Source organism: Nerophis ophidion, linkage group LG19, assembly GCF_033978795.1.
Source record: "Nerophis ophidion isolate RoL-2023_Sa linkage group LG19, RoL_Noph_v1.0, whole genome shotgun sequence".
Lineage (NCBI taxonomy): Eukaryota > Metazoa > Chordata > Actinopteri > Syngnathiformes > Syngnathidae > Nerophis > Nerophis ophidion.
The window spans coordinates 35967082-35994804 of NC_084629.1; the positions used below are offsets into that span (position 1 = coordinate 35967082).

Here is a 27723-nt window from a genome sequence, read left to right on the forward strand (position 1 = left end):
ATTTGCCAAAATTCACCCATTTAGAGTTCGGAAATCGGTTGAAAAATTGTCTTTTTTCTGCAACATCAAGGTATATATTGACGCTTGCATAGGTTTGGTGATAATGTTCCCCTTTAATACTCCCAAAAATCTGGTTTCTTTTACCCTTTCAATATCTACCCCGTCTATTTGTATTTGTGTATTCGCATTCTTTATTGCATGGGTGTCAAACTCTGGCCCGCGGGCCAAATATGGCCCGCCGTGCAATTTCATTTGGCCCTTGAGGCAATATCAAATTACAGAGCCGCTGTAACACTGCATTCGCCGCTAATACTCATACTTGCCAACCTTCCCGATTTTCCAACCATTCTCCCGAATTTCTCCAGATTTCTACCCGGACAACAATATTGGGGGCGTGCCTTAAAAGCACTGCCTTTAGCGGTGTCTACAATATGTTGTCACGTCCGCTTTTCCTCCATACAAACAGCGTGCCGGCCAAGTCACATGATATATGCGACTTATACACACACTTAAGTGAATGCCATCATACTTGCTCAACAGCCATACAGGTCAGACTGAGGGTGGCCGTATAAACAACTTTAACTCTATTAAAAATATGCGCCGCACTGTGAACCCACACCAAACAAGAATGACAAACACATTTCGGGAGAACATCAACATGTAACACAACATAGACACAACAGAACAAATACCCATAACCCCTTGCAGCACTAACTCTTCCGGGACTCTACAATATGCACCCCCCCGCTACCACCTAACCCTGCCCCCCACTCCCAACCCCACCCATCTCATTGTTATTTTATTTTAAGATTTATTAGCCTGTGGAAAAATGTAATGTTGACATTTACCTCAGAAGGCTGCAAATAGAAAAGAAGCATTAAATGTTTTATTTAAATTGTATTTATTTTACCATTGATGTTTTTTTTTGTTTTGTTTTTTGAAAGTTGATTTTGCACTTTGAAGTTATATAAGTATTGCTTGTTCCATATTCAGTGGTAAAGCAAAAACAGTGCAGCAAACTGAGCAATAATTAACGTTTTATTCATGCATTTTCTCTTGCTACTTCAAGGTTTAAATGTTTGATTTATTCATTATTGTTGTTTTATTTTCAGATTTATGATTAGCCTGAGGAGAAAGTTCATTTTGATATTTACCTCAGAAGGCTGCAAATAGAAAAAAAGGCACTCAATTTTTATTTAACCTTCGTCTTGTGTTAGGGTCGGCACCGACCCGTTTTAGTTTTTAAATGCATAAAAACACCACATACATTTATTTTTTTGCATCAAAGCTTTTTTACTTTGTCAGGAACCTCTTTGTCAACAAAATAAAACATTTTAATTTTTTTCACTAAATTATAAAATGCTCTGGTAGAAATTATGCCCTTGGTGTTGTTAGGGTCGGTTTCGACCCAGTTATAAAAATAAGATGATAAAGCAATGATAAGAGCCAAAACTGAACACACTGACAGCCAGCTCCTCTCCCAATCATGTGAGCTTTAGTGGATTCTCATTTTACCTTGTTATCCTGTACAAAAACAAACAAAAGACGGACACTAAAAGTGTCACTTTTTGCCACTCTGATTTTGTTTTTTTATTAGTTTTGGAACTAGTAATCTATTTCTCTTGGTTTCATTTCCTTGATTGGTTGTTGGTTGTTTGATGTTGGATTTCTGTTGCTGAAAAAAATAAGTTTTAGCCTTTTTCTTGAAGTAAATATATATGGGTCGAATTTGACCCGTAACACCATAGATGTTACTATAGTTAAAATTCTTAAAATGAAAAAATAAATAAAACACATTTATTTAAGAGATGTGTTCTAATACCCCTTAGTAATAGTTAGGTAACACAACAACCTTTTTTTTTATTTATATGATTCTCTTGAGGTTCGTTTTACCATTTTTAAAAATTGAAATCGAGGGGTATACTGACAAAAAAAGGCCCAATGGCCCAAACCAAAAATATTAAAACCAATATTTTCAAGGATAAGGAAGCCTAACGAGGTAACCAAGAGATGAGAAAAAAATTGGATGATAGATAATTGTTTTTAGTGTATTTTACAGCTGATTTAAGACATGGGTCGAAACCGACCCGTTAACATAAGAGATGGTAACAGAAAGCTAACACAAGAGGAAGGTTAAATTGTATTTGATATGCCATTGATATTTTTTTATTATTATTATTATTATTTGAAACTCGATTTTGCATGTCACTATAAAGTCATATAAGTCTTGCTTGTTAAATATTTAATGCAAAACTTGTTTGGGTCCTTATTAAAAGGTTAATTTGTTCCAATTTTTTTTACTTATATCATCCCGTGAGGTGTATATTACTTTTTTTTTGTTCGATTTGTACTTCGTGAAGTTTTGCACTTGTTGTGTTTTCTTGTTTATTTTCATTATATTTGGACATAATTTTTGGTTTGTATGCTATCCATTAAGTAACACTACGTATTATGTCAGGCCTGGGCAATTATTTTAACTCGGAGAAAAAAATGTGTCTGGGGGGCGGTATATCTATTTTTAGGAACACTAATACAAAACCTCACAATAATGTCTGATTGAATGCTAAAAGCGTCATGACAGACCGCCTTAAAAAAACGTAATGGAATTTTACATTTTTTTCTATGAAGGATAAAACACTGAATATTGACAAAATATGAATATCACATCCAGTTTTGATCGACATATTTTATAATCAAGTGAAACAACGAATGCAATAACAGTGAAATATGAACGCGAAGGGTACAAAATTAACCCACCTACAATCTGATATATATTTTTATGATATATGATATATGTAATTTTTTATTTTTTTTCCAAGATGGCGCTACTGTAGTGGCTGCTGTTGACAGGAGCTCTGTGCTCTTGTGTCATCCTTTTGTGTTTCCCTCTTGTTTTCATGTGTTATTATATTTTCTTGCCTTTTGGTCCGGGACCCTTTGGGACTGTGTGACAAGGGGTGGCACTTTCGTGACCTCTGTGGTGCTATTTTTGTGGACTTCTGGATCTGCCTCCCGGGAGCCTTTTGGCCATGGAGACCAGCTGTTGGGTGTCTGCCACACCGGAGTCGGTTTGGAGGGACTGGTGGAGATGCGGATGAGGGGACAGGGCTGCGGAGCTAGCACTGAGGGCTGGGACGGAGAGGCTTCGCGGTGTCTTGGCTGGGTGAGCAGGTGTCGGACCCCTCAGTCACGTTGGACGTATCCTCGCTCATCCATGCGGACTGGACACTGGCCGAGAGTGGAGTCGGCTGTCTTGGTTGCTTTGTTGGGTCTGCTTCTGTGTCTGGTCATGCTACCCTCCACCCCAGCGGACGATGGCGTGGAACACCGCAGAGGCCACCACAGTGGATATGTTTCTTTTACTTTTTATTCTCTGTAAGGTCTATGCAGGTGTACTGGAGAGGAGGCTACGCCGGGTAGTCGAACCTCGGATTCAGGAGGAACAGTTTAGTTTTCGTCCTGGTCGTGGAACTGTGGACCAGCTCTATACTCTCGGCAGGGTCCTTGAGGGTGCATGGGAGTTTGCCCAACCAGTCCACGTGTGCTTTGTGGAATTGGAGAAGGCAATAGCTCGGTTGGTAGAGCGGCCGTGCCAGCAACTTGAGGGTTGCAGGTTCGATCCCCGCTTCCGCCATCCTAGTCACTGCCGTTGTGTCCTTGGGCAAGACACTTTACCCACCTGTTCCCAGTGCCACCCACACTGGTTTAAATGTAACTTAGATATTGGGTTTCACTATGTAAAGCGCTTTGAGTCACGAGAGAAAAAAAATATATATCATTCACTTCATAGCTGTATGTAGAAGTGTCTGGTTGTATCTGCTGCTTTAATGTCTTTGATGTCCTCTGTGTTCTTTGATGTTTCCCTCTTACACACATGTAAGAGGGGTGTGTACTATGGCTATGAGTTGTTTTTTTCCCCTTGGCCTCGGTCTGCACCCCCTCTCCAGGGCCCAGGCTAAGACCGATTTTTTTATTTTATTCTTCTGAGGGTTGCAGGTTCGCTTCCCACCTATTGGGTGGGTGAGCAGGTGTCGGACACCTCAGTCACCATGGACGTATCCTCGCTCATCCATGCGGACTGGACACTGGCCGAGAGTGGAGTCGGCTGTCTTGGTTGCTTTGTTGGGTCTGCTCCTGTCTCTGGCCCCCCTAACCCCCCCCCCCCGTTTACCTGTATCCCATCTTTTTTGTAAGGGGCGCTGGAAGCCGGCAGACCCGTCAGCGATCCTGTTCTGTCTCCCTGTAATGTTTGTCTGATCTTGAATGGGATTATGCTGAAAATTTAAATTTTGCTGTTTAATCTATCTAATCTAATCACTAAATTTTAGAACTTTGTTGTGAAAAGCTCCTTCCGCGTCTGTGGCTCTTTTGATGACTACATATGGCTCTCAGATAATTATATTTACATAGCGCTTTTCTCTAGTGACTCAAAGCGCTTTACAAAGTGACACCCAATATCTAAGTTACATTTAAAGCAGTGTGGGTGGCACTGGGGGCAGGTGTTTAAAGTGTCTTGCCCAAGGACACAAAGGCAGTGACTAGGATGGCAGAAGCGGGAATCCAACCTGGAACCCTCAGGTTGCTAGCACGGCCACTCTACCAACCGAGCTATGCCGAGTAACCGTGTAATACTCTTCCATATCAGTAGGTGGCAGTCGGTAGATAATTGCTTTGTAGATGTGGGAAACAGCGGGAGGCAGAGTGCAGGTAAAAAGGTGTCTAATGCTATGGCTCTAGAGCCAGATGACTGCACCTGGCTCTCAGATAAATCTTAGCTGACATTGCTTAACACGATAAGTAATGAATAATTCGGCTGGTAATCACAGTATCAAAAATAACGTTCAAATGATAAAACATTCTCATGCAATTTAATCCAACCATCCGTTTTCTACCACACCTGTTCAAGATGTCGCATTAATGGTAAGAAGTATTATATGTATTATTGGTTAGCTTTTATAATAACAATGTTGTTAAAAAGAATAAGAGACTTATTGTACTCTACAAATGTTGGTCATACTTAAAAATGCACAAATTTAGTTGTATTCAGTGTTGAAAAATGTTATATGGCTCTTACAGAAATACATTGTGAAATATTTGGCTTTCATGGCTCTCTCAGCCAAAAAGGTTCCCGACCCCTGGTGTATATAATAATTTAAGTGCATCATAAAGCCTACATGAACTCCATGGTGTTCACGGATGAATAGTCTCTCTTATTCCTATTGTACTATTTTTTTTTCAGCTATAGTTACATTAATCATTAGTAATGTAGCAGCCTAGTTTTGAATGGCAGGGTCCCTGGTATCACATGTTCATAAAAATATAACATTTACATAATAAAAGTAAACTACAGGCTTCCCAAATGCTGTAATAAATTAAGCATGATGAGTTGATTTGAAACTGTTTAATGTTGCACTTTTTATATGTAGAAGAAAAGTTGTGTCATTTTATTTAATCTAAGCAACAATTTGAGGCAGTTTAATGTGGATTAACGTGGGCAGAATTATCATAGTGTTCCCAATGTTGAAAGGATCAAGCCATTGTTTACAAATTTGGTAAATACATAACCAAAAAATTTATATTTTGTTGTTTTCTTACTGTACCGAAAATGAACCGAACTGTGACCTCTAAACCGAGGTACGTACCGAACCGAAATTTTTGTGTACCGTTACACCCCTAGTATCCATAAATGAACATTTTTAATGAATGTCAGTAGAATAAGCACACATTTCTCCTTTAAGTTGACTGACCTGACGGCATCAGTCAGGTAGTGCCAGCACAGGTAGATGGTTCTGGAGCTGTACTGGATGGAATGGTAGAGGGTGGCGGGACCGGCGCGCGTCAGGTAGAGGCTGGCCTGCTCGGTGTTACTGTAGGACACTGACAGACATGGCGTGAGAGGAGACTGAGAATGAGTTCCTGCGGGTGTTATAACACGACTTGACCTTTCACGACAAGACATGAGGAACAAGACGGAACACAGGAAGTGATAATAAGAACTCATCGAGTGGTCATCTTGACATAGGCTAACCATATTCTGAAATCCCAAAAAGAAGACATGTGTATGCATGTAAAGGCCGGGACTAGGTGAAAATTTGCCAATGATACTTGCTTTATAAATAATATCCATCCATCCATCCATCTTCTTCCGCTTATCCGAGGTCGGGTCGCAGCCTGGACTTCTCTCTACCCAGCCACTTCGTCCAGCTCCTTCCGGGGGATTTCGAGGCGTTCCCAGGCCAGCCTGGAGAGATGGTCTTCCCAACGTGTCCTGGGTTTTTCCCGTGACCTCCTACCGGTCGGACGTGCCCAAAACACCTCCCTAAGGAGGCGTTCGGGTGGCATCCTGACCAGATGCCCGGATCACCTCATCTGGCTCCTCTCGACGTGGAGGAGCAGCGGCTTTATTTTGAGCTCCTCCCGGATGAGCAAGCTTCTAAGTGAGAGCCCCGCCACCAGAAGAAGGAAACTCATTTTGGCCGCTTGTACCCGTGATCTTGTCCTTTCGGTCATGACCCAAAGCTCATGACCATAGTTTAGGATGGGAACGTAGATCGACCGGTAAATTGACAGCTCCTTCTTCACCACATCGGATCGATACAGCGTCCGCATTACTGAAGACGCCGCACCAATCCGTCTGTCGATCTCACGATCCACTCTCCCCTCACTCGTGAACAAGACTCCAAGGTACTTGAACTCCTCCACTTAGGGCAAGATCTCCCCCCCAACCCGGAGATGGCACTCCAACCTTTTCCGAGCGAGAACCATGGACTCGGACTTGGAGGTGCTGATTCCCATCCCAGTCGCTTCGCACTCGGCTGCAAACTGATCCAGTGAGAGCTGAAGATCTTGGCTAGATGAAGCCATCAGGACCACATCATCTGAAAATAGCAGAGACCTAATCCTGCAGTCACCAAACCGGATCCCCCAACGCCTTGACTGCGCCTAGAAATTCTGTCCATAAAAGTTATGAACAGAATGGGTGACAAAGGGCAACCTTGGCGGAGTCCAACACTCACTGGAAACGGGTCCGACTTACTGCCACCAATGCGGACCAAGCTCTGACACTGATTATACAGGGAGCGGACCGCCACAATAAGACAGTCCGTTACCCCATACTCTCGGAGCCCTCCCCACAGGACTTCCCGGGGTACACGGTTGAATGCCTTCTCCAAGTCCACATAGAACATGTGGACTGGTTGGGCAAACTCCCATGCACCCTCAAGGACCCTTCCGAGAGTATAGAGCTGGTCCACAGTTCCACGACCAGGACGAAAACCACACTGTTCCTCCTGAATCCGAGGTTCGACTACCCGGCGTAGCCTCCTCTCCAGTACACCTGCATAGACCTTACTGGAAAGGCTGAGGAGTGTGATCCCAAGATAGTTGGAACACACCCTCGCGTCCCCTTCTTAAAGAGAGGAACCACCACCCCGGTCTGCCAATCAAGAGGTACCGCCCCCGATGTCCACGCGATGTTGCAGAGTCGTGTCAACCAAGACAGCCCCACAGCATCCAGAGCCTTAAAGAACTCCGGGCGGTTCTCATCCACCCCTGGGGCCTTGCCACTGAGTAGCTTTTTAACTACCTCGGCAACTTCAGCCCCAGAAATAGGAAAGCCCACCACAGATTCCCCAGGCACTGCTTCCTCATAGGAAGACATGCTGGTAGGATTGAGGACGGCTTCGAAGTATTACTTCCACCGATCCACAACATCCGCAGTTGAGGTCAGCAAAACACCATCCCCACCATACACGGTGCTGACACTGCACTGCTTCCCCTTCATGAGGCGGCAGATGGTGGTCCAGAATCGCTTCGAAGCCGTCCGGAAGTCGTTTTCCATGGCTTCCCCGAACTCCTCTCATGTCCGAGTTTTTGCCTCCGTGACCGCTGAAGCCGCACACCACCTATCAGTACGCCTGTCGGTACCTGTCTGCTGTCTCCATAGTCCTATGAGCCAAAAGAGCCCGATAGGCCCATTTCTTCAGCTTGACGGCATCCCTCACCACTGGTGTCCACCAGCGGGTTCTAGGATTACCACCACGCCAGGCACCAACCACCTTGCGGCCACAGCGCCAATCGGCCGCCTCGACAATAGAGGTACGGAACATCGTCCACTCGGACTCAATGTCCAGCGCCTCCCTCGTGACATGTTCAAAGTTTTTCCGGAGGTGGGAATTGAAATTCTCTCAGACAGGAGACTCTGCCAGGTGTTCCCAGCAAACCCTCACACAATGCGTTTGGAGCTGCCAGGTCTGTCCGGCATCCTCCCCCACCATCGCAGCAAACTCACCACCAGGTGATGATCGGTAGAAAGCTCCGCCCCTCTCTTCACCCGAGTGTCCAAAACATGGGACCGTAAATCCCATGACACAACTACAAAGTAGATCATGGAACTGCGGCCTAGGGTGTCCTGGTGCCAAGTGCACATATGGACACTTTTATGTTTGAACATGGTGTTTGTTATGGACAATCTGTGACGAGCACAAAAGTCCAATAACAAAACACCACTCTGGCTCAGATCCGGGCGGCCATTCTTCCCAATCACGCCTCTCCAGGTTTCACTGTCGTTGCCAACATAAGCGTTGAAGTCCCCCAGTAGAACGAGGGAATCATCCGGTGGAGCACTCTCCAGTACTCCTTTGAGTGAATCCAAAAAGCGTGGGTACTCTGAGCTGCCGTTTGGTGCGTAAGCGCAAACAACAGTCAGGACCTGTCCCCCCCCCACCCGAAGGCGGAGGGAAGCTACCCTCTCGTCCACTGGGTTGAACTCCAACGTGCAGGTTTTGAGCTGGGGGGGAAACAAGAATTGCCACCCTAGCCCGCCGCCTCTCACTGCCGGCAACGCCAGAGTGGAAGAGAGTCCAGCCCCTCTCAAGAGAACTGGTTCCAGAGCCCTTGCTGTGCGTCGAAGTGAGTCCGACTATATCCAGCCGGAACTTCTCCAACCTCGCGCTCTAGCTCAGGCTCCTTCCCCCCCAGCGAAGTGACGTTCCATGTCCCAAGAGCTAGCTTCTGTAGCCGAGGATCGGACCGCCAAGTGCCCTGCCTTCGGCTGCCGCCCAGCTCACATTGCACCCAACCTCTATGGCCCCTGCTACTGGTGGTGAGCCCATTGGAGGGGGGACCCACGTTGCCTCTTCGGGCTGTGCCCGGCCGGGACCCATGGGGACAAGCCTTTAGGCGCTCGCCATCGTGCCCCACCTTCGGGCTTGGCTCCAGAGGGGGGGGGCCCGGTGACCCGCGTCCGGGCGAGGGAAATTTGGGCCCTTTGTTTGTGTTCTTCATAAATATTTATTGAAATAAAGAATTTTTTCTCCTCTGTTGACAGCAGTGTTGACGCTAGGAATTTTCAAAATGTGGTCCAATTTTGAAAGGCAACTCTTCATTGTGGGAATGTCAGAGAATAAAAGAGTTATGGTTGAAAACAACAAAAGAAGCAATCACATTCCTTAATATAAACGTCCCAATGACACTGCAAACTTGTATTCTTGGGGATCTCCCTCAATTTAGTAACAAGTCATCAAAGAGTAAAAATGCATTTCTTTCAATATGCACAATAAAAAAAAGGGTTATATTAAAAAAATGGATAGATGTTGATAGTCCAACACAGTCTGACTGGCACACACAAGCTATGGAGATGATATCAGTAGAAAAAACTGCATTTAGTTGAGATAATAATGAGTCATATATTGGAATATGAGATCCATTATTTAAATTTGTTTTAACTATTTAATGAACCAAAAATATGACTTATTTTATCTTTGTGGAAAATATTGGACACTTTGTGTGGTCAAGTTTATTAGATGTGATGCAAGCGTTCTTTTTTTGTTATTATTTTTATTAATGTTTGTAATGATAATGTCAATGACAGATTTTTAATCACTGCTATGTTGAAATTGTCACTAATATACGTACAGTTGTTGATAATATTCATTTTTTAATACTTTTTTTTATTAATAATAAATAAATAAATACAATTGCATGCACAATTAGTTTTGTTATTAACCCCTTCATAATCCTGAACGTACATTGAAAATACACGCGACCATAACTCAAAATGCGGGACATTTGAGGCATTTAAGAAACTCCGCCCAGACAGCCCCGCAAAAGAGGAAATGTCCGTATGGTCAGTCTATCTCGACATCCTTATTACTCCACTAAATCCCGAAATTTTATGACATTACGCACATTTTGTATTTATTTCAAGGCTCTGTGGTCGACTGTTACGAGGCAGTAAAATATAAAAATTAAAAAAACATAGCAATTGCTTTTGAAATGGAAAAGGGACATGATGAAAAGAGAACCTAGAAACTGGGATGTGTCATGTAATTGTATGCATTTTTGAAATAGACAACAATCGTATTAGTATTGTTGAATCATGTGCTCAAAAGTACTTCAACACAAACTGAAAACTTTTAACCAGGTTTTATTTAAAGGAGCCATATGTAACATTTTCATGTCAAGTCATCATTAAATGGCCTTGATATGTCAAAAAGGCATCAATAAATCATGATGTCCGATAATGGCTTTTTTGCCGATATCCGATATTGTCCAAATCTTAATTACCGATTCCGATATCAACTGATACCGATATATACAGTCGTGAAAGTAACACATTATTATGCCTAATTTTGTTGTGATGCCCCACTGGATGCATTAAACAATGTAACAAGGTTTTCCAAAACAAATCAACTCAAGTTATGGAAAAAAAAAATGCCAACATGGTGCTGCCATGTTTATTATTGAAGTCACAAGTGCATTATTGTTTTTAACATGCCTCAAAACAGCAGCTTGGAATTTGGGACATGCTCTCCCTGATAGAGCATGAGGAGATTGAGGTGGGGGGTGGGGTGTATATTGTAGCTTCCCGGAAGAGTTAGTGCTGCAAGTGGTTCTGGGTATTTGTTCTGTTGTGTTACGGTGCAGATGTTCTCCCGAAATGTGTTTGTCATTCTTGTTTGGTGTGGGTTCACAGTGTGGCGCATATTTGTAACAGTGTTGAAGTTGTTTATACGGCCTGTATGGCTGCACTGCAAAAAGTGAAATCTAAGTAAGATTAAATACCTCAAATAAGGGTGATATGTACGTCTTTTCTGTCACTAAGCAGATTTTATGTTAGAGTGTTTGACTTGTTTTAAGGGTTTTGGTCCTAAATGATCTCAGTAAGATATTACAGCTTGTTGCTGAGATTTTATGACCAATATTGAGTAAAAAATGCTTGAAAGTAGAATATCAACTTTTGCAAAGCTGTGTCATCAAGACTCACAAGTATAAAACTACTTTTTTTAAAGTAATAATTTCTTACTTCAAGCATGAAAAAAAAAAATCATGATGCCGAACGCATATCATTATGTGCAGATATTGGCACTAGCATTTACTTAAAGGCCTACTGAAATGAGATGTTCTTATTTAAAAGGGGGATAGCAGGTCCATTCTATGTGTCATACTTGATCATTTCAAAATATTGCCATATTTTTGCTGAAAGAATTTAGTAGAGAACATCCACGATAAAGTTCGCAACTTTTGGTCGCTAATAAAAAAGCCTTGCCTGTACCGGAAGTATCAATCAATCAATCAATGTTTACTTATATAGCCCTAAATCACTAGAGTCTCAAAGGGCTGCACAAACCACAACACAAATCACTACGACATCCTCGGTAGGCCCACATAAGGGCAAGGAAAACTCATTGTCGGTGACAATGATGACTATGAGAACCTTGGAGAGGAGGAAAGCAATGGATGTCGAGCGGGTCTAACATGATACTGTGAAAGTTCAATCCATAATGGATCCAACACAGTCGCAAGAGTCCAGTCCAAAGCGGATCCAACACAGCAGCGAGAGTCCCGTTCAAAGTGGAGCCAGCAGGAAACCATCCCAAGCGGAGGCGGTTCAGCAGCGCAGAGATGTCCCCAGCCGATACACAGGCAAGCAGTACATGGCCACCGGATCGGACCGGACCCCCTCCACAAGGGAGAATGGGACATAGGAGAAAAAGAAAAGAAACGGCAGATCAACTGGTCTAAAAAGGGAGTCTATTTAAAGGCTAGAGTATACAAATGAGTTTTAAGGTGAGACTTAAATGCTTCTACTGAGGTGGCATCTCGAACATGGGGTATTCATATGGATATTAAAGTCCCTCATTATGATTATATTATCGGCGTGCGTCACTAGATCAGCAACGAACTCTGAGAATTCATTGATAAAGTCCGAATAGGGCCCTGGGGGGCGGTAGATAACAGCCAGGTGTAGAGGCAGCGGTGTGACAGACCTCATAGTAAGCACCTCAAACGATTTATATTTATTATTTATGTTAGGACTAAGGTTACAGTTTTCGTTGTATATTAGTGCGACCCCCCCCAACCCTTTTAAGGGGACGGGCAATATGCGCATGTGTAAAGTTAGGAAGACATGCCTAGTTTACGCAAAAAAGTTGTTTGGTTTAAGCCAGGTTTCGCTGAGACCGATGACGTTAAGATTGTTGTCTCTGATGATATCATTAACTAACAACGTTTTGGGAGACAATGATCTTATGTTTAAAAAAACTATATTATAGGTAATGGGCTGTATTAGGGAATTTTTGATCAAATTATCCGTAGTAGCAATATTAATAATGTTGTGTTTATAATGCCCAGTGCATTTAGTATAATTACGACCATATCTAGGAATTGATACGACAGGAATTTTCCAATTGTTTGTTTGTTGCTTTGATAAACCGAACGCATCATAGTTTGCCACCTCAGTAGAACGCATGTCCAACTCTGAAACAATCAAAGCAGAAAAAACTTGTTCTAATTTAACTGACACCTTACTCAGACCAGTAGTCTCGCATCTTCCATTTAAATCCGGCTTCAGGATGGAGGGAAGTGGTGTTCTGTGGGGATTAGCCTTCTGCTTTGTTTTCAGCCCCGCTCGGCATCCGCGTTTCCGATCACACCGCTGGCGTCTGCTACGTGTGCGCGTGACGTCACGGGTTGTGGAGCTCCTCACATCTGAACATTGTTTATAATCATGGCCACCAGCAGCAAGAGCTCGTCAGACCGAGAAAGCGACAATTTCCCCATTAATTTGAGCAAGGATGAAAGATTCGTGAAACAGGAAAGTTAAAGTGAAGCACAAAAAAATAAAAAAATAAAAATAAAAAAAGACAAAAAAGAAAAGGCGGCGGCAGTGTGACCGTTTCAGATGTTATCAGACACTTTTACTAGGATAATTCTGGAAAATCCCTTATCTGCTTATTGTGTTAATAGTGTTTTAGTGAGATTATAAAGTCACACCTGAAAGTCGGAGGGCTGCGGTGAACGCCAGTGTCTCTGAGAGAAGCCGAGGAGCCAAGATCACAGCTGCCTTTTTGAGCTGCAGGAGTAGGTCGCGTAATCCACTGAAGTCTCCGGTAAGAGCCGACTTAATATCACAATTTTCCTATCCAAAAACGTGCTGGTTGATGTAGAGAAACATGTCCGCTTGACCGCTCTGTGTTAAAGCTTCACAACAAAGAAACACCGGCTGTGTTTCGGTTGCTAAAGGCAGCTGCAATCCACCGCTTTCCACCAACAGCATTCTTCTTAGACGTCTCCATTATTAATTGAACAAATTGCAAAAGATTCAGCAACACAGATGTCCAAAATACTGTGTAATTATGCGATGAAAAGAGACTACTTTTAGCCGTAAGTGGTGCTGGGCTAATATGTCCGCTATAACCCGAGACGTCACAAACACGCGTCATCATTCCGCGACGTTTTCAACAAGAAACTCCGCGGGAAATTTAAAATTGTAATTTAGTAAACTAAAAAGGCCGTATTGGCATGTGTTGCAATGTTAATATTTCATCATTGATATATAAACTATCAGACTGTGTGATCGGTAGTCGTGGCTTTCAGTAGGCCTTTAAGAATATTTTTCAACATCCATCCATCCATTTTCTACCGCTTGTCCCTTTTGGGGTCACTGGAGCCTATCTTAGCTGCATTCGGGCGGTAGGCGGTGTACACCCTGGACAAGTCGCCACCTCATCGCAGGGCTATTTTTCAACATATTGAGCAAAACGGTCTCTTTTAAGTGCACTTGTTATTAGTGAGAATATACTAACATATTTTTTGGTTCATTGAGGTTAGCTAATTTTACTTGTTTCGGGAAGTCTTGACAAGCCAAATTTTCTTGTTCTGTGGGCAGATAATTTTGCTTAGTTCAAATAAAATACCCCTCATTGTTGTATTATTTTTTCTCGTTTTTGAACACTGACTTTTTGCAGTGTGTTGACCAAGTATGCCTTGCATTCACTTGTGGGTGTGAAAAGCCGTAGATCATGGGCGTCAAACTCTGGCCCGCCGTGTAATTTCATTTGGCCCTTGAGGCAATATCAAATTAACATTAGAGCTGGCCCGTCGGTGTTATACAGCGCAGGTGCCGCTGTATAACACCGCATTCACCGCTAAGATTCATACTTGCCAACCCTCAGGATTTTCCCGGAAGACTACCGAAGTTCAGTGCCTCCTCGACTATTTCCTGGGGCAACCACTGTCCTGAATTTCTTCCGATTTCCACCCGTACAACAATATGGGGGGCGTGCCTTTAGGGCACTGCCTTTAATGTCCGCTACAACCTGTCGTCACGTCCGCATTCCCTCCATACAAACAGCGTGCCAGCCAAGTCACATAATATATGCGGCTTGTACACACACACCCAAGTGAATGCAACACATACTTGATCAACAGCCATACAGGTCAGACTGAGAGTGGCCATATAAACAACTTTAAAACTGTTACAAATATGCGCCACACTGTGAACCCACACCAAACAAGAATGAGAAACACATTTCGAGAGAACATCCGCACTGTAACACAACATGAACACAACAGAACAAATACCTTGAACCCCTTGCAGCACTAACTCTTCCGGGACGCTATATTATGCACCCCCCGCTACCACCACACCCCGTCCACCTCATTGTTATTTTATTTTCAAATGTATTAGCCTGTGGAAAAAGTTAATGTTGATATTTACCTGCAAATAGAAAAGAGGCATTCATTTTTTTTAATTTACATGTTATTAAGTATACCATTGATGTTTTTTTGTTTGTATTTTTAAAAGTTGATTTTGCACTATAAAGTTATATACAGTAAGTGTTTCTTGTTCCATATTCAGTGTTAAAGCAAATCAGTGTAGCAAATTGAGCAGTAATGAACCTTTTATTCATGCACTTTTGTCTTGCTACTTCAAGGTTTGAATGTTTCATTCATTCATTATTGTTATTTTATTTTCAAATGTATTATTAACCTGTGGAAAAAGTTTATTTTGATATTTACCTCAGAAGGCTGCGAATAGTAAAGAGGCATTCGATTGTAATTATTTATTATTTATATATATATTATATATATATATTATATATATAATATATACGGCGTGGCGCAGTGGGAGAGTGGCCGTGCGCAACCCGAGGGTCCCTGGTTCAAATCCCACCTAGTACCAACTTCGTCACGTCCGTTGTGTCCTGAGCAAGACACTTCGCCCTTGCTCCTGATGGGTGCTGGTTGGCGCCTTGCATGGCAGCTCCCTCCATCAGTGTGTGAATGTGTGTGTGAATGGGTAAATGTGGAAGTAGTGTCAAAGCGCTTTGAGTACCTTGAAGGTAGAAAAGCGCTATACAAGTACAACCCATTTATTTATTTATTTATTTGATATGCCATTGATATTTTAAAAGTATTATTATTATTTGAAACTCGATTTTGCATGTCACTATAAAGTTATATAAGCCTTGTTTGTTCAATATTCAATGCAAAACTTGTTTGGGTCCCTTTTAAAAGGTTCATTTGTTCAACCTGGGCCCGCGGCTTTGTTCAGTTTTAAATTTTGGCCAACTCTGTATTTGACTTTGACACCCCTGCCGTAGATACTATGTGGTTGGGCCGGCATGAAAAGGTAGTGCCCATCCATCCATCCATCCTCTTCCGCTTATCCGAGGTCGGGTCGCGGGGGCAGCAGCCTAAGCAGGGAACCCCAGACTTCCCGCTCTCCAGCCACTTCGTCTAGCTCTTCCCGGGGGATCCCGAGGCGTTCCCAGGCCAGCCGGGAGACATAGTCTTCCCAACGTGTCCTGGGTCTTCCCCGTGGCCTCCTACCAGCTTGACGTGCCCTAAACACATCCCTAGGGAGGCGTTCGGGTGGCATCCTGACCAGATGCCCGAACCACCTCATCTGGCTCCTCTCGATGTGAAGGAGCAGCGGCTTTACGTTGAGTTCCTCCCGGATGGCAGAGCTTCTCACCCTATCTCTAAGGGAGAGCCCCGCCACACGGCGGAGGAAACTCATTTGGGCCGCTTGTACCCGTGACCTTATCCTTTCGGTCATGACCCAAAGCTCATGACCATAGGTGAGAATGGGAACATAGATCGACCGGTAAATTGAGAGCTTTGCCTTCCGGCTCAGCTCCTTCTTCACCACAACGGATCGATACAACGTCCGCATTACTGAAGACGCCGCACCGATCCGCCTGTCGATCTCACGATCCACTCTTCCCCCACTCGTGAACAAGACTCCTAGGTACTTGAACTCCTCCACTTGGGGCAGGGTCTCCTCCCCAACCCGGAGATGGCACTCCACCCTTTTCCGGGCGAGAACCATGGACTTGGACTTGGAGGTGCTAATTCTCATTCCGGTCGCTTCACACTCGGCTACGAACCGATCCAGTGAGAGCTGAAGATCCCGGCCAGATGAAGCAGAGACCTAATCCTGTAGCCATCAAACCGGAACCCCTCAACGCCTTGGCTGCGCCTAGAAATTCTGTCCATAAAAGTTATGAACAGAATCGGTGACAAAGGACAGCCTTGGCGGAGTCCAACCCTCACTGGAAACATGTCCGACTTACAACCGGCAATGCGGACCAAGCTCTGACACTGATCATACAGGGAGCGGACCGCCACAATAAGACAGTCCGGTACCCCATACTCCCTGAGCACTCCCCACAGGACTTCCCGAGGGACACGGTCGAATGCCTTCTCCAAGTCCACAAAGCACATGTAGACTGGTTGGGCAAACTCCCATGCACCCTCAAGGACTCTGCCGAGAGTATAGAGCTGGTCCACAGTTCCACGACCAGGACGAAAACCACACTGTTCCTCCTGAATCCGAGGTTCGACTATCCGGCGAAGCCTCCTCTCCAGTACACCTGAATAAACCTTATAGGCAGTGCCTATAAGGTTTATTGGCGCTCTGTACTTCTCCCTACGTCCGTGTACACAGCGGCGTTTTAAAAAGTCATACATTTTACATTTCCGATATCACATTTTAATAGTATTATCGGACATCTCAACTTCTGTGTCGTCGTTCACTCACAACAATAGCTCCTTTTAGTACAAAATTATTCCGGTTCATGCTTCTAGAGAGAAAACAGCAATGTACCTTAAATACTGCAAATGCCAAAACTTTAGGTGCTGGCGTAATAGAGCAATGACAGTGAAACTCACCTCGTCCATCATGCCGGTGCGCCTCGAGCAGCTGGAGGCCACTGCAGGCGGCGAGGAGTCTCTCGGCGCCGTCCAGACTGGCGCCGACTGCCCGACTGATCTCCTCGGCAGACAGAGGCCGTGCTGCGGCCAGCAACACGTCGAACACGCCCAGCTCGCAGGCCGTGAAGAGTGTCTGGTCCGGAGGGTCACAAGAAGTAGTAGATCATTGTCAGACACGTGGGCTCATTTTTTATATTTTTTAAGGAATTGATTAATCAATCAAACAAAACAATACATCAATCAAATTCCAAAACCAAACCCGACCGAGCAACATGCAGAATAGCAATAAACAGAGCACGGTACAGTCTAAAAGTAGTGAAACAAAAATGAATATTATCAATATTAATAACAATTTCAAAATAGCAGTGATTAAAAATATCTCATTGATATTATCATTAAAAACGTTAATACAAAAAAATAATAATGAAAAAAAATTGTGATCAAAATTATTCAACCCCCACACAATTTTGGTGTTTTAGCAAGTTGGACATTGATTCCGTATTTTGTTTATAGTCATATCAAATAAAGATGTGTCAAATAGACAAATGCAACTTGAATTATAACATTATATATTGAAAACACCTGTAGATGTGATTAGAACCATGACGAGCAACAATTAAACTGATTGAAAAAGACTGATGCTCAGCTTCTTGTAGATGGTCAATGGTGTATTTGCAACATGGTGAAGTCCAGGGAGTGGTCAAAGAAGTCAAGAGAGGAGGTCATTTCTCTTCATAAGAAAGGATATGGATATAAGAAAATAGCAAAGACATTACACATTCCAAGAGACACAGTTGGGAGCATAATTCGCAAGTTTAAAGCTAAAGGCACAGTGGAAACACTACCTGGGCGTGGTAGAAAGAGGATGCTGTGTGCAACTGCTGTCCGGTATTTGAAGCGTACAGTGGTGAAAAACCCCCGGGTAACAGCTGAGGAACTACAACAGGACATTGCAGAGGGGGGAACGCAGGTTTCGTCCCAGACAATAAGGCGCACACTACGAGATGAAGGTCTCCATGCCAGAACTCCCAGGCACACCCCACTTCTGACTACCAGGCACAAGGAAAATAGACTCCAGTATGCCAAAGATCATCTGGACAAACGCCAAAGGTTTTGGTTAACGGTTCTATGGAGTGATGAGACAAAACTGGAACTCTTTGGGCCTATGAATCAACGTTATGTCTGGAGGAGAAAAAATGAAGCTTACAAAGAGAAGAACACCTTCCCTACTGTTAAGCATGGTGGGGGGTCAGTCATGTTCTGGGGCTGTTTCTCTGCCTCAGGTACCGGGAATCTCCAGCGCGTTCAAGGCATTATGAATTCTATTTCCTAGCAGGATATATTAGCTGCAAATGTCATGAAGTCAGTGACGAAGCTGAGGCTTGGGAGACGTTGGACCTTCCAACAGGACAAGGATCCCAAGCATACCTCCAAATCAACATCAGAGTGGTTGCAGAAGAAGGGCTGAAAAACTCTGGAGTGGCCTTCACAGTCGCCAGACCTAAATCCTCTAGAAAAGCTGTGGTGGGACTTGAAGAAGGCAGTTGCAGCACGCAAGCCCAAGAATATGAATGAACTGGAGGCTTTTGCCCAAGAGGAATGGGCTAAAATACCTGTAGATGGTTGCAAGAAGCTTGTGTCCGGTTATGTATCACCTTTGAAGGATGTCGTTACTGCCAAAGGGTGTTCTACTAAGTACTAAAGATGCATGTAACTAGGGGGTTGAATCATTTTGTAAGAAAAATGTCCTTTTTTGGTATTTTGTAAAATACAGAGTTACGATTTAAGTTGCATTTGTCTATTTGACACATCTTTATTTGATATGACTATAAACAAAATACAGAATAAATGTCCAATTTGCTAAAACACCAAAATTGTGTGGGGGTTGAATAATTTTGATCACAACTGTAAGCTTGATAACACACTGTGTCCAATATTTTACACAAAAACATGTGGGCTCTTGTTTATGCATTGTTTTGAAGCAGAGCAGTAAGTCTTTGCTGTCGTCCAGCATTCTGTTTTTGTTTACTTTGTAGCCAGTTCAGTTGTAGTTTCGTTCTGCATAGCCTTCCCTGAGCTTCAATGCCTTTTCTTAGGGGCACTCACCTTTTGTTTATTTTTGGTTTAGGCATTAGACACAATTTTACCTGCACTATGCCTGTCAGAAAAATTGTGTGTAAATCCATCCATCCATCCATCTTCTTCCGCTTATCCGAGGTCGGGTCGCGGGGGCAACAGCCTAAGCAGGGAAGCCCAGACTTTCCTCTCCCCAGCCACTTCGTCTAGCTCTTCCCGGGGGATCCCGAGGCGTTCCCAGGCCAGCCGGGCGACATAGTCTTCCCAACATGTCCTGGGTCTTCCCCGTGGCCTCCTACCGGTTGGATATGCCCTAAACAGCTCCCTAAGGAGGCGTTCGGGTGGCATCCTGACCAGATGCCCGAACCACCTCATTTGGCTCCTCTCCATGTGAAGGAGCAGTGGCTTTACTTTGAGTTCCTCCCGGATGGCAGAGCTTCTCAACCTATCTCTAAGGAAGAGAGAGCCCCGCCCCCCGGCGGAGGAAACTCATTTCGGCCGCTTGTACCCGTGATCTTATCCTTTCGGTCATGACCCAAAGCTCATGACCATAGGTGAGGATGGGACCGTAGGTCGACCGGTAAATTGAGAGCTTTGCCTTCCGGCTCAGCTCCTTCTTCACCACAACGGATCTGTACAACGTCCGCATTACTGAAGACGCCGCACCGATCCGCCTGTCGATCTCACGATCCACTCTTCCCTCACTCGTGAACAGGACTCCTAGGTACTTGAACTCCTCCACTTGGGGCAGGGTCTCCTCCCCAACCCGGAGATGGCACTCCACCCTTTTCCGGGCGGTGTGTGTAAATTATCAAATAAAACCTTGTATTACATTGTGTTCCTGACTAGAAGAAAAAAGACTGGAGCTTTCCAAGAAGAATGCTGGACTTCCAGGCGGACAGATGGCAGAATCTGCCCAACTTCCAGAGGAACTTTTTTAAGTATTTTTACGAACCCTCTTTGATGTATTTTATGGGACTTTCTTTGATCTGTTCGGGAACCGAAGGCAATGCTGGTCACGACCCACTTCCTTGAGGAAGCAGCTGTGGGAAGGAAGGGGGTGAAAATCAAATAAAGAACCACGAGAACGATCTTGGGTTAGAGCATGGTGCAGGAATGGTAGAGACAGTACCGGGCCGTGTCTCTCCTCAAGAATGAGTCCAAATTTAACTCTGTCTCTGTTTGATTCCTTGTCTTTAGTCCCGTTTAATAGATGTCAACAGTGTCTGATCCTGACAATGCCTACCGCTGTTTCCAACATCTACAAAGCAATTAGCTAAATGCTGCCACCTACTGATTTGGAAGAGTATAACGTGGTAAGTCTGCCGAGCTCCAGACAGTACAGGCACTCAATAACGGCACATTATTTTCGGACTATAATTACTGGTTTGAAAAACATATTTTTAACCTAAATAGGTCGAATTAGATAATCTCCCACGGCACACCAGACTGTATCTCACAGCACACTAGTGGATGAAAAACACTGTTCTAAACAATAGTGTGAGCGTGTGAATTATATTTATATAGCACATTTCTATAGTGACTCAAAGCGCTTCACCAGTGTGGGTGGCACTGGGAGCAGGGGGGTAAAGTGTCATGCCCAAGGACACCAGGGCAATGACTCGGATGGCAGAAGCGGGTATCGAACATGGAACCCTCAAGTTGCTGGCACGGCCACTCTACCAACCGAGCTATACCACCCCAATAACAATATACTGTATTTTTCATACTAAAGGGCGCACTTAGAATCCTTCCATTTTCCATGGTTGTGCTTACCGACCGCAAAGCTATTTGATTTGGAATGATAAGTGTGACCAGTAGATGGCAGTCACACATAAGAGAAACATGTAAACTGCAATAAGACTCAAGTTAACAACACCCTTTTATATGTTCCATTGAAAATACGGAATATTACACAAGGCGTTCAACAATGGGGCGGTATAGCTCGGTTGGTAGAACGGCCGTGCCAGCAACTTGAGGGTTGCAGGTTCGATCCCCGCTTCCGCCATCCTAGTCACTGCCGTTGTCTCTTTGGGCAAGAAACTTTACCCACCTGCTCCCAGTGCCACCCACACTGTTTTAAATGTAACTTAGATATCGGGTTCCACTATGTAGAGCGCTTTGAGTCACTAGAGAAAAAGCGCTATATAAATATTGTTCACTTCACTTACTGTGCTTCAACATCCATCCATCATCTTCCGCTTATCCGACGTCGGGTCGCGGGGGCAGCAGCCTAAGCAGAGAAGCCCAGACTTCCCTCTCGCCAGCCACTTCGTCCAGCTCCTCACAGGGGATCCCGAGGCATTCCCAGGCCAGCTGAAGACATAGTCTTCCTAACGTGTCCTGGGTCTTCCCCGTGGCCTCCTACCGGTTGGACGTGCCGGAAACACCTTCCTAGGCAGGTGTTCGGGTGGCATCCTGACCAGATGCCCGATCCACCCCATCTGGCTCCTCTCCATGTGGAGGAGCAGCGGCTTTACTTTGAGCTCCCCACGTTTGGCAGAGCTTCTCACCCTATTTCTGAGGGAGAGCCCCGCCACCCGGTGGAGGAAACTCATTTTGACCGCTTGTACCCGTGATCTTGTCCTTTCGGTCATAACCCAAAGCTCATGACCATAGGTGAGGATGGGACTGTAGATCGACCGGTAAATTGAGAGCTTTGCCTTCCGGCTTAGCTCCTTCTTCACCACAACGGATCGATACAGCGTCCGCATTACTGAAGACGCCGCACCGATCCGCCTGTCGATCTCACGATCCACTCTTCCCTCACTCGTGAACAAGACTCTGAGGTACTTGAACTCTCCCCAACCAGGAGATGGCACTCCACACGTTTCCGGGCGAGAACCATGGACTCGGACTTGGAGGTGCTTGAACCTTCGAGGATTACTATGATGTGTATAAGGTAAGACATTGTCTGGTGTTTAGTTCGCAATATTATGCAAAAGTAACTTTTCTTACCTTCTGGTACCTGCTGATCTGTATTTGGGATCTACATAAGTCCTGAAAAACTTACTCGCTTCCGCCTTTGTTGTCCGTGACGACTCCGTAGTCGATAAGCTTCTTTTTTTTCTCTAGTTTCTTGTTATGGGACATTCATCCTCCGCTGTTGCCATTTCTAATATAAAGTATCAATCAATCAATCAATCAATCAATGTTTACTTATACAGCCCTAAATCACGAGTGTCTCTCAAAGGGCTGCACAAGTCACAACGACATCCTCGGCTCAGATCCCACATCAGGGCAAGGAAAAACTAAACCCAATGGGACAATGACAAACCTTGGAGTGGACCGCGGATGTGGGGGACCCCCCACTCGGCGACCGGTGCAATAGACGTCGATTGGATCTAACATAATATTGTGAGAGTCCAGTCCATAGAGGATCTAAGATAATAGTGAGAGTCCAGTCCATAGTGGATCTAAGATAATAGTGAGAGTCCAGTCCATAGTGGATCTAACATAATAGTGTGGGAGTCCAGTCTATAGTGGATCTAAGATAATAGTGAGAGTCCAGTTCATAGTGGATCTAAGATAATAGTGAGAGTCCAGTCCATATTGGATCTAACATAATAGTGAGCGAGTCCAGTCCATAGTGGATCTAACATAATAGTGTGGGAGTCCAGTCTATAGTGGATCTAAGATAATAGTGAGAGTCCAGTTCATAGTGGATTTAACATAATAGTGAGAGTCCAGTTCATAGTGGATCTAACATAATAGTGTGAGTCCAGTCCGTGGTGGATCCAGCGTAATATTGTGAGAGTCCAGTCCCTAGTGGATCTAACATAATAGTGTGACAGTCCAGTCCATAGTTGATGTAGCATAATAGTGAGAGTCCAGTCCATAGTGGATCTAACATAATAGTGTGAAAGTCCAACCCACAGTGGATCTAACATAATAGTGTGAGTCCAGTCCATAGTGGATCTAACATAATAGTGAGAGTCCAGTCCACAGTGGATCTAACATAATAGTGTGAGAGTCCAGTCAGTCCATAGTGAACCTAACATATTAGTGTGAAAGTCAAGTCCATAGTGGATCTAACATAATAGTGTGAGAGTCCAGTCCATAGTGGATCTAACAATAGTGAGAGTCCAGTCCATAGTGGATCTAACATAATAGTGAGAGTCCAGTCCATAGTGGATCTAACATAATAGTGTGAAAGTCCAGTCCATAATGGATCTAACATAATAGTGTGAGAATCTAGTCCATGGTGGATCTAGCGTAATATTGTGAGAGTCCAGTCCATAGTGGATCTAACATAATAGTGTGAGTCCAGTCCATGGTGGATCTAACATAATAGCGTGAGAGTCCAGTCCATAGTGGATCTAACATAATAGTGCAAGAGTCTAGTCCATGGTGGATCTAGTGTAATATTGTGAGAGTCTAGTCCATTGTGGACCTAACATAACAGTGAGAGTCCAGTCCATAGTGGATCTAACATAGTAGTGAGAGTCCAGTCCATAGTGGGGCCAGCAGGGACCATCCCGAGCGGAGACAGGTCAGCAGCGCAGAGACGTCCTCAACCGATGCACAGACGAGCGGTCCTGCCCGGGTCCCGACTTTTGACAGCCAGCGCTTCATCCGTTCCCACCCCCTCCTGAGGGGGCAGAGCAGAAAAGAAACGGCAGATCAACTGGTCTAAAAGGTGGGTCTTTTTAAAGGCTAGAGTATACACGTGAGTTTTAAGATGGGACTTAAATGCTTCTACTAAGAAAGTAGTGTAAAGTTCTTACTTAGATCAGTAAACTCGCCATGAAAGCGCTAAAACATACCGGTGTAGTGAGTTTACATTATTCACCCAAGGAACTTTAGTTCACTAGTGGACACATTCGTTGCACTAGTGAGCCACGGATAAGGATTTTTCTCCGTTTTTGATTGCAGTGTGAATGTCATTAAAACAGTTAGCTCCATCTTTTGACACTTCTTCCACTCCCGTCCTTGCACGCTACACCGCTACAACAAAGATGACGGGGAGAAGACGCTTTGTTAGTGGAGGCACGTGAATAAGACCGCCCACAAAACGCCCCATCCAGAAGCGACTGTCAGAAAGCGACTTGAAGATGGTCAGTGAAACATCATCAATGCAACATTTTGACCAAAGAACTACCATCACATGTTTTGTAGAACAGTGTTTTTCAACTTTTTTTAAGCAAAGGCACATTTTTTTTTCCATAAAAAAAATACAGAGGCACACTACCAGCAGAAAAGGTTAAAAAAGTAAAAACTCCACAAGTGTCACGATCCGTGACTTGGATCATTTATGGTTTTGCCTTTTGATATGTTTTTAATCACGTTTGTTTCTGGACTCTGCCGATCCTTGTGTTTGAGCACTTCCTCGTTTGTTTTAGTCACCATGGCAACGTAATGTGCTCCTGTCACACACCTGTTTCTGATTATTATTTGGGTATTCAAGCCCACCTGATTCCTTAGTTTGTCCTCGGCTCATTGTTTGCTAACGGCAACAGTTACGTATGTATTCTCTGCTTATGTCTGCTTTAGTTGTGCTAAGTTCCGTCTTAGCTTGGCGTGCGTTCGGCACGTCACCGTTTTGGACCCTTTTGTATCCTGCTAAGTTTAGCGTTAGCTTCCGTGCGTAGGCACGCGCTTTATTTTGTCCTTCTGTACCAGTGTTATTTTATTTTTGTATTAAAAACCAAGTTCTTACCTGCAATCCTGCCTGTCTGGTCAAAGTGCATCCAAGAGGTGGCAACTCCGTGCAACCAAGTGCGCCGTGCACACGTGACAACAAGGTGGTCGTGCCTTATTTTGAGTTTGTTTGTTTGTAGTGCTTTAGCTTCATGCCTTCCTTTGAGTGCTATTTCCCGCACCTGCTTTGTTTTCGCATTCGAGACTATTTCAGTTATGCGTACGCTATCCTTCTTTGTGGGGACATTGTTGATTGTCATGTCATGTACGGGATGTGCTTTGTGGACGCCGTCTCTGCCCCACATGCTGTAAGTTTTTGCTGTCGTCCAACGTTCTGTTTTCGTTGACTTTGTAGCCAGTATAGTTTTACTTTTGTTTTACATAGCCATCCCTATGCTTCAGTGCCTTTTCCTAGAAGGACTTGCCTTTTTGTTCACTTTTTGGTTCAAGCCTTACATACCTTTTTACCTGCACGCCGTCTCCCGCTGTGATCTGCATTTTGGGATCACGACAAACCATCATCGACGGGTTCCGACTTCTCCCTGCTGCCACCTACTGGTATGGAGTATTACAAGATTACCCTGCCGAGCTCTACACAGCACAGGCACTAGACAACGGCACATTGTTATGATTATTGATTTGCAAAAAAATATTTTTTGGACCAATTAGGTGAAGTTGCATAATTTCCCACGGCACACCAGACCATATCTGACGGTATCACTGGTGTAGACCACAGAGAAGTCTTTTACATTTAGAAAACTAATCAGTTCTTGGAGGTTTCAATAGATTGTAATCACAAATTACTGTTTCATAGTATACGTTTTCTCCCTTAATTTCTGCCTTACCAATTATACGAGGCTTAAATAATGTCAATGTCAATAACCAGGAAGATAAAGTGTTTGTCTCACACCTTGTAATCAGCCGTGGACAGACGAAGCCTCACATTTAGGCACAACGGGAGTAAGTCGGACCTGTTTTCAGTAAGGGTGGCAGTCCGCCAGTACTGCCCCACTGATTCTGTTCATAACTTTTATGGACAGATTTTCAAGAGAAAAGACATTCGAACGTAATGAAAAAGACTGAAAATAAGCCGGCGATGCCCTGGTGAGGGTAGAAGGCTTCCAAGTGGGCACATTGCGGATTCCCTGGACGTCGTCTACATCAGTGTTTTTCACCCACTAGTGTGCCGTGAGATACAGTCTGGTATGCCGTGGGAGATTGTCTAATTTCACCTATTTGGGTAAAAAATATTTTTTGCAAACCAGTAGTTGTAGTCTGCAAATGATGTGTTGTTGTAGAGTGTCGGTGTTGTCTAGAGCTCGGCAGACTTACAGTGGGGCAAAACAGTATTTAGTCAGCCAGCGATTGTGCAAGTTCTCCCACTTAAAATGATGACAGAGGTCTGTAATTTTCATCATAGGTACACTTCAACTGTAAGAGACAGAATGTGAAAAACAAATCCAGGAATTCACATTGTAGGAATTTTAAATAATTTATTTGTAAATTATGGTGGAAAATAAGTATATGGTCAACCATTCAAAGCTCTCACTGATGGAAGGAGGTTTTGGCTCAAAATCTCACGATACATGGCCCCATTCATTCTTTCTTTAACACGGATCAATCGTCCTGTCCCCTTAGCAGTAAAACAACCCCAAAGCATGATGTTTTCACCCCCATGCTTCACAGTAGGTACGGTGTTCTTGGGATGCAACTCAGTATTCTTCTTCCTCCAAACACGACAAGTTGAGTTTATACCAAAAAGTTCTATTTTGGTTTCATCTGACCACATGACATTCTCCCAATCCTCTGCTGTATCATCCATGTATCCATTTTGGTATAAACTCAACTGGTCGTGTTTGAAGGAAGAAGAATACTGAGTTGCATCCCAAGAACACCATACCTTCTGTGAAGCATGGGGGTGGAAACATCATGCTTTGGGGCTGTTTTTCTGCTAAGGGGACAGGACGATTGATCCGTGTTAAGGAAAGAATGAATGGGGCCATGTATCGTGAGATTTTGAGCCAAAACCTCCTTCCATCAGTGAGAGCTTTGAAGGGTTGACCAAATACTTATAAATTCTTTAAAATTTCTACAATGTGAATTCCTGATTTTTTTTTTCACATTCTGTCTCTCACAGTTGAAGTGTACCTATGATGGAAATTACAGACCTCTGTCGTCATTTTAAGTGGGAGAACTTGCACAATCGCTGGCTGACTAAATACTTTTTTGCCCCACTGTAGTTAGTGGCGGCCGATGCTAATTGCTTTGCAGATGTCGGAAAAAGCGGGAGGCATAGTGAAGGTAAAATTGTGTCTAATGTTTAAACCAAAAATAAATAAAAGGTGAGTGCCCCTAAGAAAAGGCATTGAAGATTAGGGAAGGCTATGCAGAACGAAACTAAAACTGAACTGGCTACAGAGTAGACAAAAACAGAATGCTGGACGACAGCAAAGACTTACTGCGGAGCAAAGACAGCGTCCACAGTGTACAACCGAACATGACGTG

The 27723-nt window shown here is 44.0% G+C and overlaps 1 protein-coding gene across 1 annotated transcript in view; it reads right to left on the bottom strand.

Moving 5' to 3' along the window:
• asmt (acetylserotonin O-methyltransferase) overlaps positions 1 to 27723 on the bottom strand; it is an 80593-nt gene that overhangs the window by 49595 nt on the left and 3275 nt on the right. The window contains exons 2-3 of the mRNA XM_061879906.1: positions 17461 to 17635; positions 5748 to 5877 (exon numbers count right to left, since the gene is read on the bottom strand). Coding sequence (XP_061735890.1) covers positions 5748 to 5877; positions 17461 to 17635 — 305 coding nt within the window. The remainder of the gene's footprint in view (positions 1 to 5747; positions 5878 to 17460; positions 17636 to 27723) is intronic.